Here is a 23,572-nt window from a genome sequence, read left to right on the forward strand (position 1 = left end):
CCCTGGGTCACACGAAGTCCTTCTTGCAGACCGGCTTTTGCGGGATAAAGCTGCCTTTCCCTTAGAGAGGCCCCTTTTGCGGGAGAGTTGGGGTGGCGGAAACCCCGAAATATCCCTCGGATTCGGGGCCTGGCATCACCACCCCGCCTGCAGGGGCCTAGATTTCGTGTACCAGGGAAAGAAGCAAGGAACGCCTTCGCCCGGCTTTAGGACCCAGGGGCTCTGGAAAGAGACGTGCAACTTTCTTTTTCTTTTTGGAAGTCCACTCATACGTCTCATCTTTCCCGAACCTCCCTCCCGTCCAGGCCCCAGGTCTTAGCCTCGGTGGAGATATGGAGATCGGGGGGAGGGGGGGGGGGGCGCCCGGAGATCTTTGTGGGAGATTCCTGGGAGTCCATAAACGCTCAGCCTTGCCCCCTCCTCCTCCTTGCACTCCATAACCAGCACCCGCCCCGGACAGCACAGTCTCCCCAGCCCCCATTCCACGTGGACCAGCCGGGGCGGGGGTAGGGAAGGAGGACAGGAAGAGGGGGAGTCAGCTCTCAGAGGTGGGGGAAGGAGGTTGCCCGCTGGCTGTCGCTGGCCTCACTGCCTGCGTCCCGGTCCTCGCGCTGAGCACCATGTTCCCCACAGGGTCCTCCAGCCACACCCTCCGCAGGCTTTCCTTGCTGCTATGGCTGCTGCAGGCCTTGGAGAGGGGTCTGGGCCGCGCCAGCCCTGCCGGAGCCCCCCTGGAAGACGTGGTCATCGAGAGATACCACATCCCCAGGCTCTGTCCCCGCGAAGTGCAGATGGGGGATTTTGTGCGCTACCACTACAATGGCACTTTCGAGGATGGGAAGAAGTTTGACTCCAGGTAAGCAGTTGGGTAACTCCTAGACTCGTCCATCTCCCTTTTGCCTGAACTCTTAACTTCTGGGACCCGGATTTCTTCTGTTGCCCTTTTTAAAACTCTGCATGGCAAGACTCAATTCATACTCCCTTAGGCCCAAGCAGCACCCGGAGGTGGGATGGAGGCTCCAAGGATGTTCTCAGACACCCTATACCCTCAGTTCCAAACCTTTGCCTCCCAGAGGACCACAGTTTCTTTCACACAAACTCTCAGTCTCCCAAAATACTTGATAGTCGAGTTTAACCTACCATTGCTGTATTTAAAGGCCTGGGGGGGGTTACTCATGCACGGTGTTGGAGGGAGGGCCTGCTGCATGAATCTTGGGACCACCTGCCTTTCTTCCTGCCCTGGCTCCCTGCCTGGTTCCGCCCCTAGTTTCCTGTGCTTTAGTGGCTAGGGAAGAGGGAATCGCCTTCAAGGAGTGGGAGCCTATAGCAGCAGAGGTCGGCCTTAAGCCGGTGGGCATTATAATTAGGGGGTAGGGCATATCTGGTGCTGTGGCCAGCTGTCTACGTGTCGCATGGTCCAGCATGACATTTTGGGCACCTCATAAGGTTTACATGCCTCCCCTTTGGGGCCTCCTGAACCTCCAGCGACTCCATTTTAGCTCTAGCAGCCAACATACCAGGACGGCCTTGTCCGCCTTGAGCTTGACAGATTTCTGACATGGTTCAGGCCTTTGGTCAGCTAGGCAAATCCACCTCAGCGGGTGAGGGTTGAACAAGCCTGCTCCAGCCTCCTGCCAGACTGCAAGGTGAACTTTAGGCATCATCGCACTAGAAATCTACATCACAGAGAAGGGCCATCAGCCAACAGGCAATTAGTGGTTGTTACTTTGGAAGTAGGCAGTCTAATGGACAAGAATACCATTTCTAGCTGGGCACGATGGCTCATGCCTTTATTCCTAGCACTTGGGAGGACAAGGTAGAAGGACTGATCACTGTGAGTTTGAGGCTAGCCTGAGACTACATAGTGAACTCCAGGTCAGCCTGGGCTAGAGTGAGACCTTACCTTAAAAAAAAAATTCTAGGGCTGCCGAAATGGCTTAGCAGTTAAGGCACTTGCTTGCAAAGACAAAGGACCCAGGTTTGATTTCCCAGGACCCACATAAGCCAGATGCACAAGGGGTGCATGCGTCTGGAGTTCATTTGCAGTGGCTAAAGGCCCTTACGTGCCCATTCTCTCCTTCTCTCTCTCATGTCTCTTTCTCTCTCTTTCTTAAAAATAAATAAATAGGGCTGGAGAAATGACTTAGTGGTTAAGGCGCTTGCCTGCGAAGCTTAAGGACCCATGTTCATCTCTCCAGATCCCAGAAGTAAGCCAGATGCACAAAGATGAGGCAAGCACAAGGCCACATATGCCCACTAGGTGGCGCAAGTGTCTGGAGTTCGATGCAGTGGCTAAGGCCTGGGTAGGCCAATTCTCTCTCTAAAAATAAAAGAGAAATATTTTTTAAAAAATTCTAGCTGGGTGTGGTGGCTCATGCCTTCAATCCCAGCACTCAGGAGGCAAAGGAAGGAGGATTGCCATGAGTTCAAGGCCAGCCTAAGACTACATAGTTAATTCCAGGTCAGCCTGAGCCAGAGTGAGACCCTACCTCAAAAAACAAACAAACAAATTTCTAGAGTGTAATACTGTGTTTCAAACCTTGTCTGTGGAACTGAGGAGATGGTTCAGTGGATAAAGGTGCTTGTTTGCAAAGCCTGTCAGCCTCGGTTCAATTCCCCAGTACTCATATAAACCAGATGCACAAAATGGCATGTGCATCTGGAGTTTGCAGCAGTAAGAGGTTCTGATGTGCCCATTCTCTCTCTCCCTCCCTCTTTCTCTCTCGCTTCGCTTTCTTAAATAAATAAATACATTTTTAAAAGGCTCCTCCCAGGGGCTTGAGGGATGGCTTAGTACTTAAGGCATTTGCCTTCAGAGCCAAAGGACCCTGGATCGATTCTCTAGGACGCACATAAGCCAGATACACAAGGGGGCACACACATCTGCAGTTTGTTTGCAGTGGCTGGAGGCTCTGGTGCGCCCATTCTCTTTCTCTCTCTCTCAACCCCTCTTTCTCTGTCAAATAAAAAAAAATCTCCCCCAAAATCTAGTCTATGACAGAGGAAGGAATTTTGTCTCTTTTTATTTACTTTTTGTGTGTGGGGGGGTGTTGAGGTAGGATCTTACTCTAGCCCAAGCTGACCTGGAACTCACTCTGTAGTCCCAGGCTGGCTTCAAACTCACAGTGATCCTCCTACCTCTGCTTCCCGAGTGCTGGGATTAAAGGGCATGTGCCACCACTCCTGGATCCTCATGTTGTTTTAAAAATATTTTTATTTTTATTTTTATTTATTTATTTGAGAGAGGGAAAGAGGCAGAGAGAGAAAGAATGGGCCAGCCAGGGCTTCCAGCTACTGCAAACGAACTCTAGATGCATGCGCCCCTTGTGCACCTAGCTTATGTGGGTCCTGGGGAATCAAACCAGGGTCCTTTGGCTTTGCAGGCAAACGCCTTAAGCGCAAAGCCATCTCTCCAGCCTCCTCCTCACGCTTTTAAGGCAAGCATTGTACTTACTGAACCATGTCCTCAGCTTGACTTTTGTCTTCCACTTGTCTGAAACCTAGGGACAGGAACAACACCTACTTTCCAAGGCTGGTGCTGATGCAAAGGAAGGGCTTCCACAGTGCCTGCAGGCCTCACTGTATGAGAGCCTGCACTGTAGGCAGAACCATGAGCCCTTGGTGCTGTTAAAGCATAGAAAATCCAAGTACATCTTAGGTCTTTGTAACAGCACTTTGAAAAATGAAGACCAACATAAAACCCGCCATGTGGGCAACGTGAGAATAGGCAGCAGCTGGAAGTACAGCCCGGTGCCCTTGATGGTTAGGAGTTGGGGAGTGGCTGGGAGCTGGGAGTGTCTTACTTGATGGGGACTCCTGGAGACTGGCTGGGGCCTAGCCAATACGCGCTGAGCTTAGGAGCTAGAGAGATGAGTCAGTGGTTAAAGGCACTTGCTTGCAAGGTCTGATGGCCTGGGTTCGGTTAACCACATAAAGCCAGGCACACAAAGTGTCTGGAATTTGCTTTGCAGCAACAAGAGGTCTTGGTGTGTCCATACTCTCATACCCTCTCCTTCTCCTAAATAGATACATAAATAACGTTGAGTTTAGAAAACTTTTTTTTTTTTTTTTTTTGGTTTTTCAAGGTAGGGTCTCACTCTAACCCAGGCTGACCTGGAATTCAGTATGTAACCTCAGTGTGGCCCTGAACTCATGGCCATCCTCCTACCTCTGCCTCCCGAGTGCTGGGATTAAAGGTGTGCGCCACCACATCCAGGTCCAATTCTTTTTATGACCATGTGTAAGCAGAGACAGAATTGCTTGGAACCTGGATGGCCAGCTAGCCTAGCTAATGGAGAGACTGTTTCAAAGAAGGTGGAAGGCGAGGACCCACTCTGGAAGTTGTCCCTGACCTCCACAGGTGCACCATGGCACACACACACACACACTCCAGAAAAGGAGCAGACAGAGGCTTGAGGGATGGCTTAGCAGTTAAGGCATTTGCCTGCAAAGCTTAAGGACCTCAGTTCGATTCCCCAGGGTCCACATAAGCCAGATGCACAAGGTGGTGCATGTGTCTGGAGTTCGTTTGCAGTGTCTGGAGGCCCTGGCGTGCCCATTCTCTCTCTCTCTCTGACTCTCTCAAATAAATAAATAAGTAAAGTCAATAAGTAGCAGACAGGCCTCTGTGCCCCACTCCACCAGCATCCCAGGGGAACGCAAGCCTGTGGCCTCCTTAATGACTTTCTTCTGGGGATCAATGCCAGCCCAAGAGCGAGATTTGGGGGAACGAGGCTCCTGTGTGTACACTGTGACTTGGGAGAAGACTGTGTGTGTGTGTGTGTGTGTGTGTGTGTGTACCTGTCCATGTATGACACTGCTCTGAGGCTGCGTCCATGCTCACTAGTCCCCTCCCTCTCCTAGCTATGACCGCAAAACCTTGGTGGCCATCGTGGTGGGTGTGGGCCGCCTCATCACGGGCATGGACCGAGGCCTCATGGGCATGTGCGTCAACGAGCGGCGCCGCCTCATCGTGCCTCCTCACCTGGGCTACGGCAGCATCGGTTTGGGTGAGGAAGCTGGGCACAGGCATGGGGCGGGCCGGGCAGGCGGGACCAGGGATGCCAGTGTTAGAAAGCTGAAGCCCAGAGACACTGAGCAACTTGTCCAGGCTCACTGTGCATGCCATCTCGTGGCCCGGTTTGCATCTACCCTCCCTGGGTGCAATCACAGCCTGGCTAGGAATGAAAGGAGCTGCTGGGGAAAGGCGCAGTGGCAGTTGGGGAGGGGAGGGGTCTCGGACTTCCGTCACCCCCAAGTGGCTGCAAACTTAGCCAGTGCTGCACCCCCGCAGCGGGGCTCATTCCCCCGGATTCCACCCTCTACTTTGACGTGGTCCTGCTGGATGTGTGGAACAAGGCAGACAAGGTGCAGGTGAGCATCCTGCTCCGTCCACCCCACTGCCCTCGCATGGTTCAGAACGGCGACTTCGTGCGCTACCACTACAACGGCACTCTGCTGGACGGCACCTCCTTCGACAGCAGGTAGGCACCCAGGGGGCCTTGAGGGCGGGGAACCGCGGCTAAGGAAGGGACAGCCCGGGCCCATCCTGCCTGTCCCACTTCCAATCCGACGACCTCTGCTTCATTCCGTGCAGCTACAGTAGAGATGGCACTTACGACACCTACATCGGCTCTGGTTGGCTGATCAAGGGCATGGACCAGGGGCTGCTGGGCATGTGTCCTGGTGAGAGAAGGAAGATCATTATTCCTCCCTTTCTGGCCTACGGCGAGAAAGGTTATGGTAAGCGAGACACGGACATGGGAGTATTCCCTGGAAGAGGGCAAGTCGGGGCTCCACATAGAGTCATTCGGGTTGTATGTCGCATCCAGCCAAGGAGGCAAGTAGACGAATCTGTTCTAGAGAGGCCTGCTTTGTTCAGATTCTCACAATGGCCCCAGTATGGCCTGCTGGGAGCTCTGGGGACGATTTAGCTCCAGGCCTCCCCGGGAAGAAGACAGGAGAGCAGAGTAGGTATGTCTGCACGGGGCTCCTTGCTGAGCCTCGGTCTGCTCCCCACTTGTATGGTTCAAGCCCTATGCCCTCTCCAGGGACTGTGATCCCCCCTCAGGCCTCCCTGGTCTTCCATGTCCTACTGATTGATGTCCACAACCCGAAGGACACGGTCCAGCTGGAGACCCTGGAGGTTCCCCCAGGCTGTGTCCGGAGAGCTGCAGCTGGCGACTTCATGCGTTACCACTACAATGGCTCCCTGATGGACGGCACCCTCTTTGATTCCAGGTCAGGGGCGTCCTGAGGGGGGGCAGTAGCTGCTTTTGGGAGGAGAGGGGCCACTTGGACTTTCTCTGAACCCCTTCCCTGTATTGCAGCTACTCTCGCAACCACACCTACAATACCTACGTCGGGCAGGGTTACATCATACCCGGGATGGACCAGGGACTGCAGGGCGCATGCATCGGGGAACGCCGGAGGATCACCGTGCCCCCTCACCTGGCCTACGGGGAGAACGGAACGGGTAGGGTTGGTCCCCAGGCCACCCCATCACCTTCTTCTGAACTTGTCTCCTGGGATTGCAGCCTCTATTGCTCCCCTCATCTCCAATACGCATTGTTTATCCCAGCCACCCACTAGATTCTGGCCGTAGACTCCATCCTCTTCTTCAAGGGTAGGCTCCATTCCCCCTCCCCTAGAGGAGAAGGGCAGCCAGCGCTCAGGTTTGAGGGCCCAGGGTCATTATGGAAGAACAGAGCAGCGGCTGGACTGGAGGTTCTGGGAACCTCAAGCATCTCATTTGTGTAGTGGACCTGATACCTGTCAGTGCAGATGTTACTGGGCATTGCAAGGTGACCACTGGAAAAGGTCTTTTCCTTGCCTCCCTGCAGCCTCACCTCAACAGCAGGATGTGGGAAAGCCTGATTCTGGGACATGCTATCTTGTACCCATCTGAACCTGGTGGGGGAAGGGGGTTCCCGGTTCGGGTCCCATAAAGACAACAAGCCCCATCCCAGAGCCCTGAGTTGACCCACACCCCTAACCTTCCTCAGGAGACAAAATCCCTGGCTCGGCTGTGCTCATCTTTGACGTGCACGTCATCGACTTCCATAACCCTGAGGACCCCGTGGAAATCAAGACGCTGTCCCGGCCGTCCGAGGCGTGCAATGAGACGTCCAAGCTGGGGGACTTCATTCGCTACCACTACAACTGCTCTCTGCTAGATGGCACCAGGCTCTTCTCCTCGTGGGTCCAGGGCAGGGCTGGGCAGGTGGGTGGGTGCAGACACGGGCAGCCCTCTAAAAACATGCAGGCTCTAGCTCTCCTCTCTGGACCCTTGAGTCTCCTGCTCTGTAAGTCCCCCATCCCAATGAGCCACAGAACACAAGACATGTGAATGGAAGGGAGAGGGTGGGGTGGCGATGGGAAGTGGGGAGCTGCTGCTGTTTCAGGCTGATGAGGAAACTCTGAGGTCCTCATGTCTACACCCCTGGGCTAATGCACTCTGCTGGTGGGTGGGCACCAGGAGGATCGACTCTAATTGAGTCCATGCTTGGGGCATGGAGAGATGGCTCAATGTTTCAGGCGCTTGCCTGCAAAGCATAAGGACCCAAGTTTGGTTCCCCAGTACCCACATAAAGCCACATGCACAGGGTGGTGTATGCGTCTGGAGTTTGTTTACAGTGTTTGGAGGCTCTGGCACACCTACTCTGTCTGTCTCTCCAATAAATAAATACAATATTTAATTGGGCTGAGCACGGTGGTGCACACCTTTAATCCCAGCACTTGGGAGGCAGAGGTAGGAGGATCACTGAGAGTTCAAGGCTAATTCCAGGTCAGCCTGGACTAGAGGGAGACCCTACCTCGATATATATAAATTGGGGCTTGTTCTGGCTTGGGACAAGGATTGGTGCTGATTTAGGCATCTGTTCTCCCACAGCCACGACTACGAGGCTCCTCAGGAGGCCACCCTGGGAGCCAACAAGGTGATTGAAGGCCTGGACAGGGGCTTGCAGGGCATGTGTGTGGGCGAGAGGCGGCAGCTCATCGTACCCCCACACCTGGCGCATGGGGAGAGCGGAGGTGAGGGACCATGACCTGGGTTCCACTGTTTCGCCCTTACCTGTCTCAGTCTCAGGCCCTGATGGCTAGTGGATCGGATCCAGGGAACCTTCAGTATGGCTCTGGAAACACCACCCCCTCCCTTCTTCAGCATCATGAGTGGGAACAGGCCTGTGGACTGGAGAAGCACACCGCAGAGGCTGTGGGGAGCGCCGGGGTCACGAGTGTTAACGCTGTCCTGCAGGCTTCCATTAACGGGACCCTTCTCTCCCATCTCCTCTGTCTTTCCAGCACGAGGCGTCCCTGGCAGCGCTGTGCTGTTGTTTGAGGTGGAGTTGGTGTCCCGGGAGGACGGCCTGCCCTCGGGCTACCTGTTTGTGTGGCACGATGACCCGCCCTCCAGCCTGTTTGAAGACATGGATCTCAACAAGGATGGGGAGATCCCCCCGGAGGAGGTGGGTCAGGAGCTCAGGCGCACTTGTGTCCACGCGGCTCCCGCCTTCCCATTGGCCCTGTGCTCAGCCACACACCCTCACCGCCGGCCCACGCCCCCCTGTGCATGCACCTCTTCCTCCTTCCGGGGCCCTGCGAGGGAAGGGGGGCGGTGGGGCTGGGCGGGAAATGCAGGCCTCCACTTGGGGGGAGCCTTCCCCGAGCCACGTCCACGGCGGCTCACGCTGACCCGGTGCCCCTCCCCCGCCAGTTCGCATCCTTCATCAAGGCTCAAGTGAGCGAGGGCAAAGGCCGCCTCATGCCCGGGCAGGACCCTGAAAGAACCATCAGCGACATGTTCCAGAACCAAGACCGCAACCGGGACGGCAGGATCACGGCGGAGGAACTCAAGCTGAAGTCTGACGAGGACCAGGAGCGGGTGCATGAGGAGCTCTAGATCCGGGCTCTGGCCTCACACAAAAACGTCCTCGGCGGGGGACAGTGGCAGCGGGACTGGCCTGCCAACAGCTCCGTCCTCTGGGCAGTGACAACTCTGGGAAGCCGAGGGTCAGGAGACAGCTCAGGCTCTCCCGCCAGCTGTGGGTCACCAGCCATAGCACCGACTTCTGAGCCCCTTTTCTCCTCCAGCCACAAGCCCAAGTTGCAAACTTGGGGACAGTGGCCATCAGGGGTTGTCAAGGGTCATTGCTGGCCCCACACCCTGATCATTAGATTCTTAGCAAAGACAGAGCTCCCCACCCCTCATTTCCCCAAACTTGCCAGTGACTTGTACTGCTCTCCACCACCCCACTACTCCTCCAAGATGGCAGCTCCCCGGGGCTGGAATGGGAGCAGGGAGCCCCCCACCTCCAGCCTCAGCTCTGCAGGGCTCCACCCTCCTCCCTCCCACCTGCCTCCTCCTGGGAGCCACTGGAGGCCAGGGCTAGCTAGTGTGTGCCTGTCATCCCCAAACAGGGCTCTTTATCTTAAGGAAAGGCTGCTCAGGCTGGGCCTTCGGGCTGTGGAAATCTGCATTTGGTGCTGATGTGGGCTAAGGGGAGGGAGGGAGGTGGGTGAAGCCATGGGCACCAAAAGGCTAAACTGGTGTCCAGTCCCTTTCTTTTTTGTGTCAATAAAATGTTAAACCCGAGGTTTCACGAGGTGGTCTTTAAGGGGTTGGGGCTACTGGGGGGAGAAGACTTTGAAACAAAAGATTGGTACAGAAAGAAGAGACAACCAGGAATAGATGGTAAGCGCCTATTGCTGAAGACTCCACATACTTGGGCTGCAAGGTCACTGAGAAATCCTGCTGGAGCTGAGCTGAAAACCTCCTCCATGTAGACCAACTGACAGAAAGCTGGAAAAAGCCACACTGCATGCAGCTCAATGGGGGAGAGAGAAATCACCAGTGAAGATACTACACAGTGGACACTGCAAGCCTTATATTTGGCCAAGCAGGCCAAATGAGCCAACGGGTGCAATAGTGGCATGTCTGTTATGGGGGAGACCAACTGCCCTCTAATTTGACTGGAGGCCTGCTCGATGGGAGGGAATACATCTCTGATACTGAAAACCTACAACAGGGGTAGTCATGAGCCCTAGGGGTGTAATGTCTGCTGCTATCTGGCTAAATGAATATATTATGGTCACCAAACTGCCCAGTAAGCACTTCTCTTAATGCTCATACCTATATATTAATGCTACTTTCACTTTTTCATTAGAGAACTTTCTCTTTTCAGATGGCAGTGACCTTGGGATGACTCAGAAGGCATCACAGTGCTGAGAAGTAACAGAGGCGTGTTCAGCACTGCAGTATCTCTACCACACCTTCCAAGGCTCAGGGTCCATTGTGGAAGAGGTGACGGAAAGAATGTAAGAGCCAAAGGGTAGGACTCCTTACAACGTGCTCCTCCAAACACAAAATGGTCTGGATATCCATGGCCTCACAGTGCCTGACACTACCTACACAAGACTATCATAATAGGAGGAAAAGATGATGACATCAAAACAAGAGACAAGCCGGGCATGGGGGTGCATGCCTTTAATCCCAGCACTCAGGAGGCAGAGGTAGGAGGATTGCCGAGAGTTCAAGGCCACCTTGAGACTACATAGTTAATTCCAGGCCAGCCTTGACCAGAGTGAGACCCTACCTCGAAAAACCAAAAGAATAAAAAAAATTTTTTTTTTTAAAGAGACTGATTGAGAGGCAGAGGGGATATGATAGAGTGGAGTTTCAAAGGGGAAAGTGGAGGGAGGGAGCTACTAAGGGATATCATTTACAATTATGGAAGTTGTTAATTACAAAAAAATTTTAAAAGCTATAGAGGGGAGGTGAAGAGACAAGCCAGGCTGTTGCCATGGCATCGCTAGCTCAAGACCTTGTTTCAGAGAGAGCTCCTTCGTTCCCCAGGGCCTACGAGGAGCTCAGGGCTCCTGAGAGTGGATATCCAAAGAGAAAAGGCCTGCAGGACAGACATGGACAGAAAGGATCCTTGTCCCTACATTCATTGTTCCTGTCGAATGTGAAAGTCCCTGACCTCAGATACACCTTACAAAACTCAAAGACCAGGGCTGGACAGATGGCGTAGTGGTCAAGGCACTTGCCTGCAAAGCCAAAGGACTCAGGTTTGATTCCCCAGGACCCACATAAGCCAGATGCACAAGATGCATGCGTCTGGAGTTCATTTGCAGGGGCTGAAGGTCCTGGTGTGCCCAATCTCTTTCTGTCTCTCTCTCAAATAAATTAATTAATTAAAAAAAAAAAAAAAAAACTTAGCCAGACGTGGTGGCACACACCTTTAATCCCAGCACTCCAGAGGCAGAGGTAGGAGGATCACTGGGAGTTCAAGGCCACCCTGAGACTACATAGTGAATTCCAGGACAGCTTGGGCCAGAGTGAAACCCTACCTTGAAAAAAAAAAGAAAAGAAAAAGAACCCCCAAAGACCAAACCTAACCACTCAGGCCAGGTTACACCTTTTCACCCACACTTTATTCTCAATAAAGCAATAGTCCCACCTTCCCTCCCCACCAGCCGCCTTCCCTCTCTTGCCAGAGATCGACCAATTCTCCAGACTCGGAGACTTTCTTCAGCCGCCAGCCAGGCCACCTGCCCTCGTTACTCTGCCCAGCATGATGGACGGGGTGGGGACTTCAGAGAAAATGGCAGGGCCAAGCTCACATTTCAAGGTGGCCCCCATAAGCACTGGTTCTTGCCCAGTACGACGGTTTGGATCTGGAATGTTCACCCTAAGGCCCAGGTGTTAAAAACTCAGTCCCCTATCCATGGTGTCGCTGGAAGGTGCTGGAACCTTTAGGAGGTGGGTGCCACTGTGGTGTGCCTTTAAAGCGGACTGTGGGGACCTGGCCTCTTCTGTCTCTTTTTGCCTGGCTATCTCACAGCTATGGGGGCAACTAACTGGTCATGACTGATACCACCAAAACTGTGGGACAATATAAACCTTTTCCCTTTTAAGTTTTTTTGTTTTTCAAGGTAGGATCTCGCTCTAGCTCAGGTGGACCTGGAATTCACTCTGTAGTCTCAGGGTGGCCTCGAACTCACAGTGATCCTCCTACCTCTGCCTCCCGAGTGCTGGGATTAAAGGTGTGTGCTTCCATGCCCACCTTACCTCAGGTTTTTGCTTTTTTTTTTTTTTTTTTTTTTTTTTTTAAAATAGGGTCTTACTCTAGCCCAGGCTGACCTGGATCTCACTCTATAAAACAAACTGACCTCAAGCTCACCATCCTACCTCAACCTCTCAAGTGAAAAGAGGTGAGTCACCAGGCAAGGCTCACCAGGGTATTTTGTTACAGTAATGAAAAGCAAACACACCCAGGATCTTTAGACATAACCACTGCCTAAGGTCAGGGACTGACACTTCCTGGTTCCAAAGCCTCCAGATCGCTACTGAGGGCCCTCAGTGGCTCTGGACTCAGTTGAAATTTCCCCCCAAATGTAGACAGCCTCAAAATGAAGCTGCAATAGCACCCCTTTTCCTTCCCCGACAGCAGCCTTCCCTCTCTTGCCAGAGATTGACCAATTCAAAGAAATGGAGCTGGGTGCACAGGAGGCATAGATTTTGGTCAGAAGAACTCAGATTCTGGTTCTGGCTCCTAGCTATGGAAGTAGGCAAGTTATTCTTCTTGTCTGGGCCACCTGTACACGTGAGGGACGCCACCCACTTGCGGGATCACTGTTGAGAATGAAACGACAGGAATCTATGTGCACACGCCAGCACCCAGGTCAGCCACCCCTCCCAGGGTTACCTCTCCTCTCAGACCTGCAAGTAAACACCACTCCTGAGAGCCAATGTCAACAGAAGGGTGCAGGAATGACTTTCTCTAAGAGGACACAGGAAAGGAATACATCTCCTTAGCAGTTAAGGCATTTGCCTGCAAAGCCAAAGGACCCTGGTTTGATTCCGCAGGACCCACATAAGCCAGGTGCACAAGGAGGCGCACGCGTCTGGAGTTCATTTGCAGTGGCTGGAGGCCCTGGTGTGCCCTTTCTCTCTCTCAAATAAATAAATAAATAAATAAATTTTTTAAATAATTAAAAAGAAAACAGGAGAAGAGCCAAGGACACAAAGGAAAAGTCACACTCAAAAGGCTCACCGGAGGTGGGTGAGGTGGAGCACGCCTTTAATCCCAACACTCCAGAGACAGAGGTAGGAGAATAACTGTGCATTCGAATCACACCCTGAGACTACATAATCAGCCTGGGCTAGAATGAGAACTTACCACAAATCCCTCCCCCAAAAAAGGGCGGGAGGAGGTGTCAGATAAGGTTATTCCAACTAAACTAAATTTCAAGTTTGATGGCTATACCAGAATTATGTCATTCCATTCCAGGTCAGGATCCCTCCCAAGCCCATCCTCCCTCCTTGATCAGCAGACACAGTCAGGCTGTTAGTGCAGATGGGTTTCTGTAAGAATTCACTGTGGGGCTGGCGATGGCTTAGCAGTTAAAGCACTTGCCTGCAAAGCCTAAGGACTCATGTTCTACTCTCCAGATCCCATGTAAGCTAGACACACAAGATGACACAGCACACAAGGTCACACATGGGCACAGGTGGCATCTGGAGTCCAACTACATTGGCTGGAAACCCTGGTGTGCCGATGTTCTCTCTCTCTCTCATAAAAAGTAATAAAAAGATTAAAAAATGGTGGCACACACCTTTAATCCCAGAACTTGGGAAGCAGAAGTAGTAAGATTGCTGTGAGTTCAAGGCCAGCCTGAGACTACACAGTGAATTTCAGGGCAGCCTGGGCTAGAGCGAGACCCTACCTCGAAAAACAAAACAAGGTGTGGATCAGTCTCCTGTTGCTGTTGTCCACCTGCTGTTAGCGAGGTGATGTTCACCTTCTGCTCATGCCAGTGTTTTCCCTTGCCATCACGGAGCTTCCCCTTGAGTCTGTAAGCCAAAATAAACCCTTTCTCTCCCTCTCTCTCTCTCTCTCTCTCTCTCTCTCTCACACACACACACACAAAAGAATCACTGTGGTACTCAGACTTGGCTCTATAGAGTGTCAGAGGCTTCCTCGAGGTTTCTGTGTCCTGAGGGAAGAGGTTCAGCTTCCCCTGCCCCTCCATCAAACCAGCCATTTTTTTCATTTTCCATGTTTCATACACTGTATTTGTCTGATACACAGATTCCTTTTATTTTCCCTTTCCCTTTTTGTACTGCTGGGGATGGAACCCAAAGCTTTACACTTGAGCTATATTCTCAGACCAAAATAAAACCTTTCTTAGAAAGAACCCCAGGGCTACCTCGCTGTGGTCCCCGGCTCACTTGGAGTCATGCCTGCTGCCCTCCCACAGGGCAGGGCCTCCCTCAAGCCTCGGGGAATTGGAAAAGGCCACGGGAGGAGGATGGGGCAGGGCAAGGAAGGGTCCAGTGGCTCTTAGCTGCTCTGGAATTTTCTCTGTGCTCACGCAGCAGAAAGACCTCGTGGCATGCCACGTCCTCGCCCCAGCGGGCCCCAGCCTGCGTGCTCAGGAGCCCTGCAGCTCCTTGCGCTCCCCCTGGTGCAGGATGTGCTGCAGCAGCCCGTTGACTACGTCCAGGGTCTCATCCTTCTCCAGCACGACGTCATAGGAGTCCATGTAGTGCTCCCGCCGCTCCTCCACCTGCCAGGACAAGACCGCCAGTCCCCAAACGCCCTTCCCTGGCTCTCTTACTCTTCAGCTCTCCTGGAGCTCATGGTTACAGGGACCCGCCCTTCAGACCACAATTAGTTCTTGGCCAGTGCTAAAAAGATTTAAAGTGCCAGGCGTGGTGGCACACACCTTTAATCCTAGCACTTGGGAGGCAGAGGTAGGAGGACCACTGTGAGTTCGAGGCCACCCTGAGACTACATAGTGAATTCCAGGACAGCCTGAGCTAGAGTGAGACCCTACCTCGGAAATCAAAACAAAAAACAAAGATTAAAATTAAATTAAAATCCAGGAGCTAGGTGTGGTGGTGCACACCTTTAGTCCCAGCACTCGGGAGGCAGAGGTAGGAGGATCGCCGTGAGTACAAGGTCACTCTGAGATTACATAGCCCAGTCAGCCTGGGCTACAGCAAAACTCTACCTCGAAAAAATAAAAATAAAACCCAAGAACTGAGGAGATACCTTGGTCAGTAAACTGCTGCGTTCAATCCCAGTACCCAGAAAAAATGCTGGGCATCATAGTAAGCACCTGTAACCCTAGCACTGAAGAGACAGGGACAGGAGGATCTTTGTCAAGCCAAGCCAGCCTAATTGGTGAGCTCCAGGCCAATGAGAGGTCCTGTCTCAAAGGAAGTGAACAACAGTCCTAAGGACAACACCCCAAATTGCCCTCTGGCTTCCACACACAGGCACACACTTGTGCATACACATGTGCACTCATATATGCGACACTAATGTTAGAACTAATAACCCACTACCATTGGACCAGCCTTCTCATATATGTGAACATAGACACATTTGGAAAAAAAAAAAATAGCTGGGCTGGGCAGAGTGGTGCACACCTTTAGTCCTAGCACTCAGGAGACAGAGGTAGGGTGATTACTGCAAGTTTGAGGCCAGCCTAGGGCTACTTAATGAATTCCAGGTCAGCCTGAGCTACACAGCAAAGCCCTACCTCAAAAACAAAACAAAACAAAAAAAAAGAGATGGGGTGCTGGAGAGGTGGCTTAGGGCACTTGCCTACAAAGCCATCAAGGATACAGGTTTGATTCCCCAGGACCCACATAAGCCAGATGTACAAGGGGGGCACATGCATCTAGAGTTCATCTGCAGTGGCTAGAGACCCGGTTTAAAAAGAGTTCAAGGCCACCCTGAGACTACATAGTGAATTCCAGGTCAGCCTGGGCTACAGTGAGACCCTACCTCGAAAAACCAAAAAACAAAATTAAGAAAAGGAATCATGATGCATGCCTTTAATCCCAGCACTGGGGAGGCAGAGGGAGGAGGATCACCGTGAGTTCAAGGCTATCCTGAGACTACAGACTACAGAGTGAATTCCAGGTCAGCCTGAGCTAGAGTGAGGCCCTATCTCGAAAAACCGAAAAAGGGAAAAAAAAAAAAAAAAAGAAAGAAAGAAAAGGAATCATAATCATTGCTAAGGGGGTTGGTTGTAAGGGTGAAATAAGCTAAGGTCTGTGGGTGTGGACAGAAGTGGGCGTGATGCATGCTGACTTCACAGCCATACAGGGAGGCTGGAGGATGAGAGGCGGACGAGTCACTGCTGGTGATCTCCCTCTTTCCCTGTGAGATGACGTGCTCAAAGAGAAGCCGGGGACTGGGGACATCGCCCAGCAGTCAAGATCAGGCCCTGGGTCCCGTCACCAGCACTGCACCACAAACCCAAACCACAACAGGGATCGTGTCCTACCTCTGGAGCCTTAATGCTTCCACAGACTCTGACACACAGAAGGTGTTCAAATGCATTTGTTAGTAACAGGTCACAAAAAAAAAAAAAAAAGAAGAAAGAAATAAACCACAAAGACAGGAAGGCCCAGTCCCCACCTACCTTGTCATTAAGGAAGCCAATCTTGAGAATGTTCTGCACCCCAGGAACCCCGTCTGCCATAGTGAGGTCCCCTATGGAGTCTCCAAGCAGGATGATGTTGGTTTTGCCCTGAAGCTTGTCAAAGTAGCCGGAGTTCTCACACACAGAGCTGTTCTTGTTGTAGGTGTGGATGAGCTGGCCCTTAAATCCCCGTAGAAAACCCTAAATTATCAAGACAAGAGATAGACAGCGGGCTACAGGGACCTTTGTAGTGCAATCTCTGCTGTCTGTCACAGGGGACAGGGCGCCTCCAAAGCCACAGCTTCACTGCAGCCATGACTAGGAGCAGGCAAGACAGGGCTGGCGGGCCAGGTTTAGCTTGCTTGTGGAACCCAGCCAGCCTCACCTGTTCACACCTGTGACCGCATTTTGGGCTGTGACGGAAAAGTTGAGGATAGACACAACAGGGAGAGCAGGCTCACAAAAGCCTAAATATATATTATATATACTGGTAATCTAAAAATAATTTAAACTTCATTTGTGAGTGTGTGTGGAGGGGTGCCCATTGCTCTCTGCTTTCAAATAAATAAAAATATTAAAAAACTGTGCCGGGCGTGGTGGCGCATGTCTTTAATCCCAGCACTCGGGAGGCAGAGGTAGAAGGATCGCTGTGAGGTCAAGGCCACCCTGAGACTACATAGTGAATTCCAGGTAAGCCTGGGCTACAGTGAGACCCTACCTAGAGAAAAAAAAAAAAAGAAAGAAAGAAAGAAAAAAACTAAGCTAAGGCCAGGTGTGGTGGTGCATACCTTTAGTCCCAGGACTTGGTGGCAAAGGGTAGGAGGATTGCTGTGAGTTCAAGGCCACCTTGAAACTACGTAGTGGAATTCCAGGTCAGCCTGGACCAAAGAAGGACTTTACCTCAAAAAATAAAACAAAACAGAACAACAACAACAAAAAAAACCTATTGAGCTGGGTGTGGTGGTACACACTTTTAATCCCAGCACTTGGGAGGCAGAGGTAGGAGGATCCCATGAGTTCAAGGGCACCCTGACCTGAAACTACATAGTGAATTCCAGGTCAGCCTGGGCTATAGTGAGACCCTACCTTGAAAAAAAAAAAAAGCCTATTGAATAAGGCTGGAGTATAGCTCAGTGGCAGAACATTTGCCTACTATTCACACATGGTGGATTATATACCCCCCCCATACTGGGGGGGTGCTATTCAAGTTATATGTTTGTCAACACTCAGCAGCAGGCCACACCCTAAGCCACAAGCAACCTTGCATTGGTTTTGAAAGGAAAAAGTGAAAATGTGAGTGTGGGAGTAGCCTGCCCCTAGCTCTAGATAAGCAAGCCAAAGTAAGAGATATTTGGTACATGACCCAGGACAGTGACACAGGGCCTTGCTGACCCATGAACCAGGACCCAGTGACGGGCAGCTGCCTGTTGGCCACATACCAAAGAGAAGATCCTCTGAAAGAAACCTATGAAGCCGAGTTCCGTGGCACACATCTGTAGTCCCAACTACTTGGGAGACTGAGGCAGAAGCCAGCCTGGGCAACACAGCAAGACCCTATCTCAAAGGAGGAGAGGGAAGGAGGCCCACCCCAGGGCCCGCGAGCCTCTCCTTCCTCCCTTCCCAGCCCAGCGAGATGTGGCTCACATCTTCAGTGAAGTCCATGTAGTTAGACACGATGTGGATGTTGGGGTGCAGAACTTTCATCTGTCGGATGATTTCTTCCAGGACATCACCAATGCCCGCAGAAAAGATGAAAAGAGGAATGCCGTTATGGTAGAGCGTGTCGAAGAATGTCTTATATCCTTCCCTGCAAAGAGAGGCAACGATTCTGACATGGCACGCTGAAATTACAACGCTCAGACTGGGCTCTGGGGATCTGACCTCAGTTACTCAACCTTGCAGGGCAAGTGCTTTATCTAATGAGCCATCTCCCTAGCCTTTTGCAACGCCTGGAGTACCTTGCCAGGGAGCCTCACCCTAACCCGCAAAGCAGTTTAGACTGGTCTGGTGGAAGGGTTTCCCGAGGTAAGCGCGCTCACCTGAGCATGGCAGCGGACTCTCTGACCACCTGCGCGATCTGGAACTTCGAAATCCTCTGCTGACACAGGAGGTTGTGCGCTTTTGTCCACCTGTGGCAGAGAATGCAAACTCCCCTCACCCCTAGAAGTCAAGTGCCTTTTCCATGTCCCCTCTGTCAGCCCAACTGGGGCGGGGAACACATCCTTTTCCATAGAGCTATGCCTGTAAGACTCTGCCCGTTTTAGAAGACGAGAAAGCAGGCTGGAGAGATGGCTTAGCGGTTAAGTGCTTGCCTCTGAAGCCTAAGGACCCCAGTTCGAGGCTGGATTCCCCAGGACCCAAGTTAGCCAAATAAATGCACAAGGGGGCGCAATGCGTCTGGAGTTCCTTTGCAGTGGCTGGAGGCCCCGACCCGCCCATTCTCTCTCTCTCTCTGTCTCTTTCTTTTTCTGTCGCTCTCAAATAATAAAAAATAAACAAGAGGGCTATACTTCTATTCAACTGAGGAGTGCTACGAAAACACTGTTAACTTTCAAAAAGAAGAAGACGAGAAAGCATTTTTAGAAGACAAGAAAAGGGAGACAAGAGTTTAGGAGGTCAAAGCTCTTCCTCCCTTCCGCTGTTCTTTATCCCCCAAGGTAGGGTCTCACCTTAGCCCAGGCTGACCTGGAATTCACTATGTAGTCTCAGGGTGGCCTTGAACTCCTACCTCTGCCTCCCAAGTGCTGAGATTAAAGGTGTGTGCCACCATGTCAATTTTTTTTTTTTAAAGATTTTATTTTTATTTTTTGAGAGAGAGAGAGAGAGAGAGAGACAGAGAAAGAGAATAGGCACATCTGGGCCTCTTGCCACTATAAACAAACTCCAGATTATATGTGCCACTTTGTGCACCTGGCTTTACGTGGGTGCTTGGGAATCAAACCAGAGCTGTCAGGGTTTACAAGCAAGTGCCTTTAACCTCTGAGCCATCACTCCAAACCCCTGTTTTTGTTTTTGTTTTTTTTGTTGTTGCTTTTGTTTTTGTGTTTTGGAGGCAGGCTTTCACTTTAGCTTAGGATGACTGGGAACTCACTCTATAGCTCAGGCTGGCCTTCACCTCATGATAATCTTCTTCCCTCAACTGAGTGCTGGGATTAAGGACACGAGCCACCACACCCAGCTAGACCAAAGTGTTTCTAACTCATTCTGAGGCGTCTCTGAGGGCCTCCACTCTAGTAACAGCAGAGAGCAGAGATGTTTGTCCTCACGGCTGGGGCAACAGCATCTTCAGAGAGGGAGCCTGCCAACTCACTGACGCTCCGGAGGGCTTCACCCGTCCCAGCCCACTTCATCATCACTCACGGGCCTCTTTCACGAGCAGTACTTACCATTCCACCATATGAGGCAACTTCTCCTGGACGGTTCGCTGGGGGTCGATCTCAATGGGGTAATAGTAGCGAAGGAGCGCTGAGAGCTGGGACAGCCACATAAGGAGAAAAGCCACTAGTTTACATCACATTTTCCCCAGTTCAAGTCCTGTATCTCAGAGAAAAACCACCTCAAAAGTGCAGCTTCAGGGATGGAGAGATGGTTGGTTCAGCAGTCAAGGCGCCTGCCTGCAAAACCTAACAACCCTGGTTCAATTCCCCAATTTCAACATGAAGCCAGATTCACAAAATGGTACATTTATCTGGAGTTTCTTTGCAGCAGCTAAAGGCCCTGGTCTCCCTATTCATTCTCAGTCTCTCTTTCTCTCCTTGCAAATAAATTACAAAAAAAAAAAAAAAGAGCCATCTTGGGCTAGGACAAGACCCTACCTAAAAAAAAAAAAAAAAAAATCCGGCGTGGTGGCACACGCCTTTAATCCCAGCACTGGGTGGCAGAGGCAGGAGGATCACCATCAATTCTAGGGCCACCCTCAGACTCCAGATCAGCCTGAGCTAGAGTGAGACCCTACCTCGAAAAACAAACAAAAAAAGACTGGATGTGGTGGTGCATGCCTGTAATCCCAACAGTCTGGAGGTGGAGGCAAGTGGACCAGAAATTCAAGGCCAGCCTTAGCTTCATGAGACTGTCTTGAAACAAAACAAAATACCCCAGAGCAGCAGAAGGATCAACCAACATGACAGACCATCAGCAGACCATTTTAGTGTGCAGTGATGAAGTGGAACGAAATGACAGTGATTTATAGAAACGGGCTGAGCAGCCTGTACAAGCATGGCTGTGCCCCATAGGTCCGCACTGAGAAGGGGCATCGGTGGCAGGCGCCTACAGCAAGGTAAAAAGCAGAGTAGCAAAAGGCTAGGGCTGGCTTCACAGTATTTGTATACATCTTCTGCAAAGGTGTTAACATTAACTCAGAACTTTCTCCATGTTTGTTGCCTTATCAAGAAAGTTATATTACCAAGACATAGTACAACATAGTGGGAAGAAGTGACATAATCAGATCTATGCAAAACCAAGATCTACGACTCAACTGTATGACCCCAGGATAAGTTGCTCAACCTCTCTCCAAGGACCTGTTTCCTGTTTGTTACACGGAGACAGTAATATAAACAATTCCATTTTTATTTACTTTTTTGTTTTTGTTTTTTGAGGTAGGGTCTCACTCTAACCCAGACTGACCAGGAATTCACTATGTGGTCCACCTGCCCCTGCCTCCCAAGTGCTGGGATTAAATGAATGCACCACAGTGCCTGGCTCTATAACACTTCTATCTAACCTTTGGAGCACAGGATTGTTCAAGAACATTCAAGTCTCTTGCAAACGCCATAGTTACCAATAAGCATAATATTCCTATCCCAACCATCAATTATCGTATGTCCCAGACAATAAGGAAAAACTGTCCCCATGTATTAAGATTAGATCTACCATAATCCCAATCCCACTGAGAAGGGCCTTCAGCCACAAGGGCACAGGGGAGCACACCTTTAATTCCAGTACTCGGGAGGCAGTAATAAGAGGATCACCATGAGTTTGAGGCCACCCTGAGACTACATAGTGAATTCCAGGTCAGCCTGAGCTAGAGAGAGACCCTACCTCGGAAAAAAAAAAAAAAAAATTAACCAGGGCCTCATGTATGTTAGGTAAGCATATTGAGCTGTATTCCCAGCCCTTTATTTTACATTTTATTATACTTATTTATTTATTTGAGAGGGGGAGAGAGAATGGGCATGCCAGGACCTCCAGCCACTGCAAACGAATTCCAGATGCATGCGTCCCCTTGTGCATCTGGCTTATGTGGATCCTGGGGAGTCAAACCAGGATCCTTTGGCTTTACAGGCAAATGTCTTAACCGCTAAGCCATCTTTCCAGCTCCTATTTTTATTTATTTGATAGAGACAGAGAAAGAAAGAGGGAGATAGAGAGAGAGCCAATGGGCATGCCAGGACCTCTAGCCACTGCAAATGAACTCCAGACACATGCGCCACCTGGTACACCTGGCTTACATGGTTACTGGGGAATAGAATCTAGGTCCTGCTTACATGGGTACTAGGGAATAGGACATGGGTATTTAAGCTTCACAGACAACTCCTTAACCACTAAGTCATCTCTCCAACCCTTTTACTTGTTTGTTTGTTTCAAGGTAGGTTCTCACTCTAGCCCAGACTGACCTGAAATTCACTACAGAGGCTCAGGGTGGCTTCAAACTCACGGCAATCCTCCTACCTCTGTCTCCTGAGTGCTGCGATTAAAGGCGTGCACCACCACGCCTGTCAATCTCTTTCATTTTACTTGAAAAACATGATCTCACTAGATTGCACAGGCTGTTCTTGAGCCCAGACGAGGTCTTGAACTTGTGACCCGCCTGCCTGAGGCTTCCTAGGAGCTGGGATTACAGACCTCCCCTCGCCCACACACACACACACACACACACACACACACACTTAAGGAATGAACTTTCTTAAGATCTCTGTACTGGGATCTTTGGTTCTAGCACAGAAACACACCATAACCATTTCTGAGCAAAGGGGAGTGACCTACCTCTTTGCGACATTCCTCACTGATGATCTTGCTGTGATCCAGAATATCTGAGAAAACACAAAACTCCTTTTACTTGCCAGCCCCCCCCTCCTTAGAAGCTCTCATCTTGTGGAGCCAGGCACGAAAAAATTTTAGAATGTGACTTACTGTGGGAAGAAGGGCATCGCTGTCCATTATAAGCAAACCTGCTTAAGGTCATGTCAAAATCAGAAATCACCTAGGAGACAAAAAGGGAACCGTGGTCCTGCCTCAGCCTGGGGTGAGCCTAAGCAAATCCCTCAGGGCTGGGGGTAGGGAAAGACGGGGAAGGAGTGATGCTGTTACTGCGCGTGCTGACCCTGAGCAAAGCCCAGCGCCCCGAGTGTGTGAGATAACGTCCAGCGCTGTCCTTCCCAGCCTGTGCCTGAGATACTGCCTACGGTGCTTCCAACTGATGGGTCTCCCCATCTTCAACTTCCTGGGGAGCACTCTAACCTGGGGAAGCGAGGGGGCTCAGGATCCTGAGCGGCAGGAGGATCGTCTTTGGAAAACTTTGCAACCGATCGATCGATCGGCAGGCTCGCCTCTCCGCCACACCACTTCCCCCCTCTGGCCGTTTCCCGCGCTAAAAGGCTTGCCAGCAATCCCCAGCAGGGCGGGCGGGAAGGCCGCTGGGTGGACGTCCTCCCGGCCACCCAGGCCAGGCCAGGCCAGGCCAGGGCACGGCAGTCTCCCCTCGCCCAGCCCGGTACCTGTAGCCGGTCGGCCCCGCCCCTGCGGAGGGCGCCCACGATCTCCCGCACGCGCCCGGGCTGCCGCATCCGGACCGTGGCCTTCAGCAGGCTGCTCACCTGTCGTGAGGCCGGAGAGAACCGCTGAGCCTCGGGGCCGCGCCGGGACCACCCAAGGCCCAGGGTGGACTCCCCACCCCACCCCCGCCGCCACCCCGGGCGCCGCGGGACCGGGCCCGTGGCGTGCAGGAAGCGCCCCGCGCCCGGGACTCACCTCCTCCGCCATCGCGCCGGGTGGCCGGGCCGCCGGCGCCCAGACCCGCGCCCGCCCCCGCGCCGCACTGCGCAGGCGTCGTCGCGCGCTGCCCGGGCGGGGCGGGGCGGGGAGCGGCGGGCCGCCTCCGAGCTGGCGCTGCCCGGGCTTACGGTCCGTC

General features: G+C 51.9%; 2 protein-coding genes across 3 annotated transcripts; one reads left to right on the forward strand and one right to left on the reverse strand.

Moving 5' to 3' along the window:
* The first annotated feature begins 404 nt into the window (after window positions 1-404).
* Window positions 405-9,595, forward strand: Fkbp10 (FKBP prolyl isomerase 10). Its single transcript, XM_004655387.3, has 10 exons — window positions 405-856; window positions 4,864-5,009; window positions 5,294-5,483; window positions 5,597-5,742; window positions 6,051-6,240; window positions 6,330-6,475; window positions 7,005-7,197; window positions 7,892-8,034; window positions 8,305-8,468; window positions 8,717-9,595. Exons 1-10 carry the CDS (start codon window positions 621-623, stop codon window positions 8,900-8,902), a joined length of 1,740 nt encoding a protein of 579 aa, XP_004655444.1. The 5' UTR covers window positions 405-620; the 3' UTR covers window positions 8,903-9,595.
* A 4,485-nt stretch (window positions 9,596-14,080) lies between these two features.
* Window positions 14,081-23,455, reverse strand: Nt5c3b (5'-nucleotidase, cytosolic IIIB). Of its 2 annotated transcripts, XM_045158687.1 has the most exons (9): window positions 23,413-23,446; window positions 23,160-23,258; window positions 22,576-22,645; window positions 22,429-22,475; window positions 19,833-19,918; window positions 18,486-18,575; window positions 18,091-18,253; window positions 16,447-16,647; window positions 14,081-14,574 (listed from the first exon to the last, which is right to left on the reverse strand). In XM_045158687.1, the coding sequence occupies exons 1-9, from the start codon at window positions 23,422-23,424 to the stop codon at window positions 14,440-14,442; spliced, it is 903 nt and encodes a 300-aa protein (XP_045014622.1). In that variant the 5' UTR covers window positions 23,425-23,446; the 3' UTR covers window positions 14,081-14,439. The 2 variants fall into 2 exon arrangements, with proteins under 2 accessions (XP_045014622.1, XP_045014623.1); XM_045158688.1 differs by lacking the exon at window positions 23,160-23,258 and having other exon boundaries at window positions 23,413-23,455.
* Between the last annotated feature and the right edge of the window lie 117 nt (window positions 23,456-23,572).

The sequence above is a fragment of the Jaculus jaculus genome, chromosome 9 (genome assembly GCF_020740685.1).
Source record: "Jaculus jaculus isolate mJacJac1 chromosome 9, mJacJac1.mat.Y.cur, whole genome shotgun sequence".
In the NCBI taxonomy this organism is placed as follows: domain Eukaryota; kingdom Metazoa; phylum Chordata; class Mammalia; order Rodentia; family Dipodidae; genus Jaculus; species Jaculus jaculus.